This window comes from Dipodomys ordii, unplaced genomic scaffold (genome assembly GCF_000151885.1).
Source record: "Dipodomys ordii isolate 6190 unplaced genomic scaffold, Dord_2.0 Scaffold19, whole genome shotgun sequence".
NCBI lineage: Eukaryota > Metazoa > Chordata > Mammalia > Rodentia > Heteromyidae > Dipodomys > Dipodomys ordii.
The window spans coordinates 10,659,944-10,670,960 of record NW_012267235.1 but is presented as its reverse complement, the minus strand read 5'-3'; the positions used below and the strand labels follow the sequence as shown (position 1 = coordinate 10,670,960).

Below are 11,017 nucleotides of genomic sequence, written 5' to 3'. Positions count from 1 at the left end.
TGAACAAGAATTTATCTATCTATCTATCTATCTATCCATCTATCTATCTGTCTGTCTGTCTGTCTGTCTGTCTGTCTGTCTGTCTGTCTGTCTGTCTGTTGTGGAACCTGAACTCTGGGCCTGGGTGCTGTCCCTCAGCCCTTCAGCTCAAGGCTAGCGTTCTACCACTTGAGCCACAGTGCCACTTGCGGCTTTTTCTGCCTATGTGGTGCTGAGGAATCGAACCCAGGGCCTCAGGCATGCAAGGCAAGTGCTCTACCACTGAGCCACCTTCCCAGCCTGAACAAGATTTTATTTTGCCAGTTCTGAGACTTGAACTCAGGTCCTTGCACTTTTGCTTGGTTTGCTTGCTCATCTAGGGCTCTACCACTTGAGCTGTACCTCCAGTCCAGCTTTTTCTGTTGATTAGTTAGAAGATGCAGTCTCAAAAACTTCTCTGCTTGGGCTAGCCTGGAACCTTCATCCTCCAGATCTCAGCCTCCAGGAGTACCAGGTGGCGAGTCACCAGGTCACAGCTTGGGTAAGATTTTCTTTAAAAACTTTCCCCCCCCAACTCAGTTTCCTTCCCAGTAAAATGGGGGGTTGTGATGATAGATTCTAATCTCATTAGTTTACTGTGAAAGTTAGATGATTTAATATAGGTAGGAGATTTAAATATACCTAAGGCATGGTTACTGGGCATGGCAGGTCTTCTGTAAGGTGTGGGCTAGCATAGACAAATCAGTCACCTTCTGGGGGTGAAGGTGGTACAGCCAAGTCCCCAGGCTTCTGGAACCCCTAGCCCCCATTCCAGGAATCACAGGCACAGCGCTGCTCTCCAGCGCCCCCTGCTGTCCAAGCCACCCCCCCCCAGGCGGCTTACCTGCGCAGCGCGCCCTGGCGACCTCCGCGGGCCCTAGCAGCGAGCGGTAAATCTCCTCCAGCCTCTGCAGGTGTCCTGCCGCCTGGCCCTCGCTGGCCTCGCCCACCGACACCTGCTCCACCGCTGCCACCACGGCGTGGAAATAGTGCTCCAGGATGCGGCGGGAGCTGGCCTGCGGGGGAAGGGGTTATATCCGAGCCCGAGGCCCGGCCTAGCTCTAGGGCCAGGTCCTTGCTCTGCCACAGCTTGGGGGTCCCCCTGCCTCTCATACCCTAAGATGGAGAGACCGCTGGTGGCCTGTCACTTTAAGGAGCAGCCCAGCAGTAAGAGAATTACTCTGGTTGGGAAGGTGCCTTAGTGGTAGAGTGCTAGCCTAGCATGCATGAAGCCCTGGGCTCAATTCCTCAGTACCACATACACAGAAAAAGCCAGAAGTGGCACTGTGGTTCAAGTGGTAGAGTGCTAGCCTTGAGCAAAAGAAGCTCAGAGACATTGCCCAGGCCTAAGTTCAAGCCCCAGGACTGAGGAAGAAAGCAAGCAAGCAAGCAAGAAAGAAAGAAGGAAGAGAGAAAGAAAGGGAGGGAGAGAATTATTCTGTGCATACATCTGGAGCTTGCTATTTTTCTCGTGTGCTTCTGTGGAATGTTTCTGTCTTTTAAGTAGCTGGGTAATATTCCACTTTGCACACACTGACTGAGCCTGGTGCTGTGAATGTATCCTGTAATCTCTTTTTATACGCTTTGTTTTAAATGAATAAGACACCAAAATTCAAATGTACAGAGAGTGTTCTTATTTGCTTAGGAAGAATGTAACAGAAGGTTAGGGGAGGAGTTGGGTTGGGAGGGATGGGGAAGAATGATGAAAGAGATGACATTGATCAGGATGCATTGTATTTATAAACTGATTTGTTGAATTACGTAAAGATAATAATAATAATAGTTTTTTTAAAGAAAGAAAGAAAAGACATTGCCCAGGTGCCTGCACCCCCCCCCTGCCCCTTCTACCAAAGAATACAAGACTTGAGGATTGGAGGTTTCCAGAGGGCAAACAGCAAGAAGAGCCACATGTCTGGTGTATTGGGATGGGCAGAGCAGGGTCCTTCCTGGGGCAGGACAGCGGGGACAAGTGTAGAGAAGCTGTGGACAAGTGGACCCTTAAATGGGATCCTGGCCCCTCCCACAGAGGCAGCTCCAGGTCTCTGAGTCCCAGCAGCTCTTAGCTATTATTTACTTCAGCCTTTCCCAACTTCTGGAGTATCCATCACACCCCACAAAAGGTCACTCCCAACTGACAGCAGCCCTTCCCCTTCCAAAATGTTCAGCACCTGTGGCTGACTCTCTGCTGTCCTCGGCCTGCTGGGCTCCCCCAGGCCCTGCGCAAACTCAGGGGTGAAATCTCAGAAGAGCCAGGAAGTACGCAGTGTTGGGAGCTAGCTGATGTTGCATAACAACAGAGCATTGGCTATATGTAACAGCACATGCATAAAACAGAATGTGGTGAAACCACCCGAAGTCCATATTTTCCATCCAGTATCATGGTATAAGCCTGTAATCTCTGCTACTAGGTAAGCAGAGGCAGGAGGGTTGGGAATTCAAGGACAGACCCTGCAAAATTAGGGGCACCTTATCTTTAAAACTGCAAACAAAAGCTGGGCTATGATGTCTCATGCCTGTCATCCTAACTACTTAGGAGACTGAGATCTGAGGATCATGATTCAAAGTCAGCCTGGGCAGGAAAGGCTGTGAGACTATTGTCTCCAATTAACCACCAGAAAACCAGAAGTGGCACTGTGGCTCAAATTGGTAGAGTGCTAGTCTTGAGTAAAAGGAACTCGAGGATAGTGCCAAGGCCCTGAGTTCAAGCCCCAGAACCAGAAAAAAAAAACAAGCAAAAGGGCTGAGGGGGTGGCTTAAGTGGCATAGCACTCGTGGGAAGCCCTGGGTTCAAGTCCTAATACTACAGAAAAAAGTATATATTTTTGAAGGAATAGATTCTCAAGTGCCATGTCTCTGATAGTGAAGGAAACCTTTATGTTTCTGCACCAGTGGCTTACCCTGTAATCCTAACTACCCGGGAGGCTGAGACCTGGAGGATCATGATTCAAAGCCAGTTTCCAGGCTGAAAAATCTACAAGACCCAATTCATTAGTAAAATTCTGTGCTGGAGGAGTGTCTCAAGTGGTAGAGAGTCAGCCTAGTAAGCAGGCTGAGAGACCCTGATTTTAAATCCTGGTACTGGCAAAATAATAATAATGATAATAAGAATAATAACCATAAAAAGTTACTGCTTTTGATCTATTTTTCACAAAGGAGTGGGGATGGAGGCTAAAACATAAGCTTTACATCAGAGAGATCAGAGTTTAAATCCTAGTTCAGTCCCTTTGTAGCTATGTGAATCCAGGGAAAAATTTCAACCTCTCTGGGTCTCAGTTTCCCCATCTGTTGATGTAGAGGATGAATGCATTCATTGCACAATGCTGTGGGGAGAATTTTAAAATGTGACATCAAGGGTTTAACACAGTGTTTAGGCCCCAACAGTGAATAAATAAACAAGCTATTATAGGATGGGAGCCATTATTAAGGAAATAAACCAAAATGTTCATTGCTGTGCTCTCTAGATATAGAACTTGAGCCCTTTTCATTTTTCTTCTCCTTTTTCACACACATGTGCCTCGGCAACCACATATTCCTTGGTGATCTGTAGGGATTTACAGGGACAGGGGACAAGAAGCAGGTAGACACACAAGGGCCCGGATGGATGTCAGTTACCTGCAGCTTCCGGTGCACAGCACCTATGTGGCAGGCCTCCCCCAGGGCGGCCTGCAGGGCGTGGGCGACCACGTGGCGCATGCAGGCCTCGGGGCTCTGCTGCTCCTGCGCTGCCTGGATCTCCAGCAGCAGCGCGCTGCACACTGAGGCAGACACCAGCTCCGGGTCCACAAAGAGGAGCACCCTGGGGGCAAGGGTAGAGGGCCACTGGTGGGCACCACAAAGCTTGGTGGGTGTCCTCCCCCCCCCCACCCTCAGCTAGGGACTTGGGTCTTTGGTGTAACATTCAACTCCTCTTAAAAATGAGTTTCAGGCCGGGCGCTGGTAGTTTACACCTGTAATCCTAACTACTCAGGAGGCAGAAATGTGAGGATCAGGGTTCAAAGCCAGCCCAGGGAGGAAAGTCCATGAGACTCTAATCTCCAATTAACCACCAGAAAATCAGAACTGCGGTGGCTCATAGTGGTGAGCAGAAAAGCTTAGAGACAACACCCAGGCCCTGCATTCAAGCCCTACGACCTCACCCCCATGCCGGTACATAAAAAAAAAGATCTTCAAAAGTCTTGGAGTGAGGCTGACAATAAGGAGCGTTCCATCTTTCTAAGGGTCGAGAGTGGTGTTCTCAGCCATGCAAGTCCACTATTTCCACCAGGGGCAGGGATTGAGTCCCATGTCTGTGGGAATTCTAGTTTTTTTTTTTTTAAATAATCCTTTTTCTGGGGGCCAGTGGCTCATGCCTGTAATCCTAGCTACTCAAGAGGCTGAGATCTGAGCATCACAGTTCAAAACCAGCCCAGGCAGGAAAAAGTTCGTGAGACTCTTATCTCCAAATAACCGCCAGAAAACCAGAAGTGGCACTGTGGCTCAAGTGGTAGAGTGCTAGCCTTGAGCTGAAGAGCTGAGGGACAGCGCCTAGGACCACAGTTCAAGCCCCACGACCGACAAAAAAAAAAAAAAGAGGCTGAAGGTGGCAGCCACCCTGGGCCCTCTCACCTTTCCTGGTAGGGGTACAGTTCGCTCCTCAGGTTCTGTTCAGCAATGACCATCCTTTGGTATAGCGTCCCTGCAAACCAGACCCTCTGTCAGCCAGCCAGCTTTCCTCTTTACAAGGCGCTGCTGCAGAGACTTTGGAGCTCCCTGGCATCCTGGAGAAAAGAGGCAGTCTTGGAAGTGCTGCTTGTCTGGTAGCCTAGGCCTTCCGGCTCTCACCTGGGACGGCAGTCTCTGTTTTCAGCTGTACGGCACAGTCCAAGGCGACTGTGCAGTAGGGGGCAGGCAGGGTCAGCAACCTGGTGCACAAGGTGTAGCTTCTCTGGTACAGCTCCTCAGGGACTCCCGTGGCCTGGGGGAAAGGCAGAAGTTGGGGTACACAGAGAGCCATTCATTCATGAATGGCCTTGGGTGGGAGGGAGGAGAGAGGAGGGGATCCTCTCTGCCTCTTCACACCTTCTAGCCTCTTCTGCCAGTAGGTTTGAGACCTCTCTTTGATAGAAATATATCCCATGCCTGCCATTGGGATGAACTCCCCTCCGAATCCTTCTGCCCTATGCAGGGAGGTACACATTGGGGTTTCACCAGGCTCAAAAGCTTGGAACTCCTTCTGGGGTCTCCTTTGCTCCCCTGCATCCCACAGGCATTGATACCCACAGTGCCCCCAAGGCTCTCTTGCCTTCCCAGCCTCAGGGCCCCGATTGCCTGACGCCCTTCCCCAGGGCATGCAAACCTATAGGGACCAACCGGGTAGCACATATATGAACAGCACAAGTATTTCCAGGGGCCACTGAGCGCCTCCCTGCCCTCCAGCTTCATCTCTGGGGAGGGGGAAAGTGCATGGGGTGTGGCAGGCTGCCCAGGAGTTGGCCTAGGCTCACTCAGGCAGAGATGAGGCACTCACTAAGGGAAGAGGAGAGTGTGGAGCTCAGGTACTCATGGGCCGTGGGCTGCCTCCCTCCCCGTTGGGGCCCCTCCGGCTCACCTTGGTGAGCACGTACATTAGCGTATGCAGCAAGGGGATGAGGACATGCTGGTGGTCCTCACCTTCTGCCTGCAAAACAGGAGAGCCCAGCTGGGCACATGGCAGTGGCTCATGCCTGTAATCCCACCTAGAGGAAAGTCCATGAGACTCTTATCTCCAATTAACCACCAAAAAGCCAGAAGTGGAGCTGTGGCTCAAGTGGTAGAACACCAGTCTTGAGCAAAAAATCCTCAGGGACAACACCCAGGCCCTGAGTTCAAGCCCCCGTACTCTCTCTTTCTCTCTCCCTCTCTCTCTTACACACACACACACACACACACACACACACACACACACAAACATGTCTGATAAAAACGAAGCTGATCATCCACATTTAGGGGCTCTGTGTGGCTGTAGCTCAGCCCCATCCCAGTGGTCCCCCTCTCTTCCTCTCACTCCCTCAAGCCTGCACACACCCACCTTCTCCAGCTCCCGGAGCAGAATGCGCACCAACACTGGGCTTTTAGCAGGATCGCGATCTACCTTCTTGTGCAGGGACCATCTCCACATGCCTGGGCCAGGGGACAAGGGAGCCCAGCATGATGGGGCGGCGGGGCTGGGAGCTCTTAGAGGAGATGACCCTGAACCCCACAACCCAGATGGTGACTTTGACCCTGTGGCTCATTAGGCCCACAGGGGGGGCATCCCATCAGCAGCCAGTGGCACAGTTCCCAAGGCAGAAGGGGGGGGTGAATTGGGGACAGGTGTGTGTGTGTTTCAGAGCAGCAGCTGTCTGCAGGTGGGTACCCCAGTCACTTTTGAGGGGTGGGGATCTGTGGATTGCTGAAGGGGAGGAGGTAGGGAGGGACTGGGTGTGCTGGGGAAGGTGGTGAGAAGAAGCTCCTCCCCCGCCTCTCCCCCCCCTGCTGCCCATAGATACTGGTAACAGCAAACCAGGAGCAGGGAAGCGTGTGGATGCTCAGGGCTCCAGGTATTTCCAGCAGGAGAAGGTGGATAGACTGGAGGCCCCTCCTGGTGAGTTCCAAAGTGGGGAGGACCTCTCCTGAGCTGCCCCAGGGGGGTAGCTCTGCCTGCAGGCCAGCTCTCACCCTGGTTGCTCTGTAGCGTGGTGGCCGGGGTACTGAGCTCACGCAGCACAGCCTGCACGCTCCTCTGCAGGTCCAGCTCCACATCTGGCAGGCACAACATTGAGGAAGAGAGCTTTGAGAAAGTCCCCTCGCCCTGGGCCACTGCTAGAGTTGCCAGCCAGCTTCTCCTGCCTCCCCCCCCCCCCCAGACAGCCAGAGGGGAACGCGAGCCATCCATGCAGGTGGCGTAACCGTCCATCCTCACCCCCCCCCCCCCCCCCCCCCCGGGGCTAGAAGACACCTTTTCTTTTGCTGTCCCAGTGCTCTTTGCAAAACCAGCATTTTTCAACGGGTGCCCATGTGAAATTCCTCCCTGACCCAAGAGATTTTGCTTTATTTACCCTTGGTTATCTATATAAAATACTATATGGAAAAATCTAGAAATAATTTTTTTTCAGTTGGTCCTTGGGCACTGTCCTTAGCTCTTTTGCTCAAGGCTAGCATTCTACCACTTTGAGCCATAGCTCTACTTCCAGTTTTCTGGTGGTTGATTGGAGAGAGTCTCACGGACTTTCCTGCCCAGGCTGGCTTTGAACTGTGATCCTCAGGCTCCTGAGTAGCTAGGATTATAGGCCTGAGCCATCAGCACCTGGCTCTAAAATTCTCTGGCCTAACAAACTTGGTATCCCAGGACCGGGAAAAGGCTTTCAGGAGCATCATCAGTTCCAGTGTCACTTGCACATCTAATCCGTATCCACTTCTTGGAAGATTCAGACCAGGGCAGGAAGCATGGGGGACCTCCCTACATGAAAATCCCCCCTTGGCAGCCAGTTCCTGCCAATAGTCTCTTTACAGAATAGCATGTGATCTCTAGTGGCTAGACAACACACAGCACACTTGTCAGGATTTCCCTGTTTGATGTGGCTGCCAGGAATCTTGCAGGCCACTTGGGACCCAGTCTGAAAAATGAGCTCATCTCAAGAGCTTATTTTCTTCTTGGGTGCTTCACCTTGGTTAATCTCTCTCTCTCTCTCTCTCTCTCTCTCCCTCCCTCTTCTCCTCCCATGCCTGCCCTCCCTCCCTCCTTCCTTCCTTCTTTGCTTTCTCTTCTTTTCTTCTCTATATCTCCTTTTCTTCTTCCCTCACACCTTCTCCCCTTCCTCCTTCTCTTCCTCCCTCCTTCCTTCTCCTTTTCTTTCCCCCTGCCTCACTGATCCCCTTCTCATGGGCTTCACCAAAGACTTTAAATGGTGACAATTTGTTTTCATCCTCATTAGAAGGGCAGCCAAGCCTTTATCTCTGAGCCCTAAGCTCCCCTGTTTTGCAAGAGGAATTACATGTTTATATTTCAGGGACAGTTTTGAGAGAAGTTGCCTGTAGGCTAGGGAGACAATCTTGAACAAACTTTGTTTGAAAGGTCTGGACAACAGGAACAGATCTTCAGGCTTCCTTCCTTCTAAATGTGGCTTGCAGACATGTTTTGTTGGGGTTTGTGAAGTCTCTCTTAAAAGATGAAATAGAAGCCAACAACTGTGAGTCAGAAGATTTTGAATGAAAGTCTGAGTGCCTGGCAAGTCTAGAAAACCGGAAATTTGACTGACACTGGGTACACGTTGTGTTCTGTGTTCTGATAAGGGCCAGCTGAGTGCACCAGGGAGCAGATGCTCCTTCTGAGGCTGTTTCTCTACTTCGCATTTCCCACTGTCCCCCACCATCCTGCTCTCACATTTGCATGCTAACTGGGCCCATCAAGCTGGGTTGTCCCCAAAGGGTAGGAATTAGAATAAGGACAGTAGTTTTTAAAGGTGTTTTGTGTTGGTCATGGGGCTTAAACTCAGTGTCTGGGTGCTGTCCTGGGGCTCTTTTGCTCAAGGCTCAATGCTCTAACACTTTGCACCCGGCTCCATTTTGGAGTTTCTGGTGGTTAATTGGAGGTAAGAGTCTCAGGGACTTTCCTTCCTGGTCTGGCTTTAAACCACAATCCTCAGATCTGAGTAGTTCAGATTACAGGCATGAGCCACTGGAGCCCCAGGAAAGGTGGAATGTTTGACCTCTCAACATCATGAGGAGTTAAGGGGTTCCAGGGAACAGGGAAGCCCAGGGTCGACTGGAAACATAGCTTCCACGTGGTAGTAAAGATGGGGTGAAGGGATCCTGTGCCTTCAAATGCCACAGCAAAGGTCCTCCAGATCATCTTTGTCAGGACACAAGAAAGTCTTCAGAGGAGCCTCCATCTCCTCAGGCAGTGGGAATCTGGCAAACTAGACCTCATAAGCCCCAGGATCCTCGGCAACCCCTCAGGAATAGGAAGCCCTACCAGGCGACGACACCAGAATTCATACTAATCTTGGGAATTGGAAGACTTGAGTCTTGATGGGATTGGATGAAGCAACCACCAGGCAGTGGTGGCTCACATCTGTAGTCTCAGCTACTTAGGAGGCTGACAGCTGAGGATCCCGATTCAAAGCCAGCATAGATAGGAAAGTCCATGAGATGCTTATGTCCAATTAACCAGCAAAAAGCTAGAGGAGATGGCTCAAGTGATAAAGTGCTAGCTTTGAGCAAAAAGTTCATTGCGTTCAAGCACGTGCAGGCACGTGCACACACATGCACACACACAAAGGAAAGAAAGAGATGGGATATTTCTGGTGTGCTCTTTCAAATATGTATATTGTCCACATATAATATACATGATGAATATTCTTGGTTCAGAGAAGTCAATAAACAAGTGATATCCATGGTTATTTTCCTCTCTTTCATCCATGAATGTAGGCTATTAACATTAGAGGATTTTTCTTACTTGTTTTTGACCTCTACTGGTGTTTGAACTCAGGGCATAAGCACTGTTCATTAGGTTTTCTTAGCTCAAGGTTAGCTCTCCACCACCTGATGGTTAATTGGCGATAAGAGTCTCACAGACTTTCCTACCCAGGCTGGCTTCAAACCATGATCCTCCTAGCCTCCTAAGTAAGATTACAATCATTAGCCACCAGCAACCAGCCTAGTTAACTTTTAATAGTGACATTTAAAAGATAGTGCTATTATATGTTCATCCACTTGATTTCATTTCTTTTGGAAGTGGACAAAAAGACTACATTTCCCAGTCTCCCTTGGGAGAGGTAGAGGAACCATGTGACTAATTCTGGCCTATGGAATGTGGTAGATGAGATGTGTGTTATCTGCAGGTCTGGTCATAAACTTCTCTGCACTCTCTTTCATACTGTTCTCATTCCACAGTGACCTCAGAAGACACATGTTGAAGATGAGGCCATAGAGAAAAGATCTCTGGGGCCTGGCATGACTGGAGCCACGCAGTCCTATGCTAGGAGGCAGAAGGAGTATTTATTGGGCTGTTCCTCTGATATTTTGGGTCCTCTGCTGTTACCTTCTCTGGTTGACTCATGGATATACAAAATATTTTCCCATGGGTAACTCATTTAATTGGGATTAGAGTCCTGCTGAGTTTAGCAGTACAAATACGATCCTGCCTGCTAGATTCCAAGTCTCATTGAATTCTGTGTCCCACACTACTTCTTCAACTGCCAAAGGTCAGACCTCTAGGCACCTTCGAACCTTTCTTCTCATTTTATAGGTGGAAAAATTAGTCTCAGAGGGGACAGAGCTGTCGGAAGCAGAGCTTGCTTCATGAGATGCTTGTCCATCAAAGTTACATGTACTTACTGGGAAAGGACACAAGGAGACTGTATGTATATACAGTTATGTGCACTCTGGGGTTTGAAACACCGAAACAAACACCCTTGCAAAAGGGAGAAGCTAGTAAGATCTTGACTATGGTAGAATCCCTCACAGTTCAGCACCTGCTCCTCAATTCCAGGCCATTCAAATCTGTTTTAAGACTTCCCACTCCCAGCCTGCCTTTTCCCAGTGACCTTCCTTTTCCTGTGACCTTACACAGAGAAAAATCCTTCCTCAACTCCTTTCCATAAGGAGAGTTCACTTTTCCCCAAACTTGAGTGCATATCATAGCTACCTATGGTGTTAAAAAAAAATCCCCTCCCTCCCATTAAATCAGATCTTACAGGGTGGGTGGGAGCATACTGCAGAACTTTTTATAGTCCTTCAAGGGCTTCTGACATGAGGTTCAGTGATAATGACTGTTCTAGGTCTAGATTGGAGTTTTGTGTCCTTGCTGTGTTAGACAAGAAGGGAGTCAGGTGACAAGATGCTCAATGCTCACAGAGGACATTTATCTGAATTGAGGAAGATCACAGTGTCAGGACAGCAGCAAGACTCCTGGTTTGTCCTCAGGAAGTGGTGGGAGGAGATTTAGAAGAACAAAAACTGGAGAAAGTATATGTGTGTGTGTGTGTGTGTGTGTGTGTGT

The 11,017-nt window shown here is 49.8% G+C and overlaps 1 protein-coding gene across 1 annotated transcript in view; it reads right to left on the bottom strand.

The window, feature by feature from the left end:
* Positions 1-11,017, bottom strand: part of Pik3r6 (phosphoinositide-3-kinase, regulatory subunit 6) — a 36,852-nt gene that overhangs the window by 16,613 nt on the left and 9,222 nt on the right. Inside the window, 8 exon segments of the mRNA XM_013013113.1 lie at positions 676-706; positions 863-1,034; positions 3,631-3,814; positions 4,624-4,693; positions 4,840-4,972; positions 5,606-5,674; positions 6,065-6,156; positions 6,694-6,777. Coding sequence (XP_012868567.1) covers positions 676-706; positions 863-1,034; positions 3,631-3,814; positions 4,624-4,693; positions 4,840-4,972; positions 5,606-5,674; positions 6,065-6,156; positions 6,694-6,777 — 835 coding nt within the window.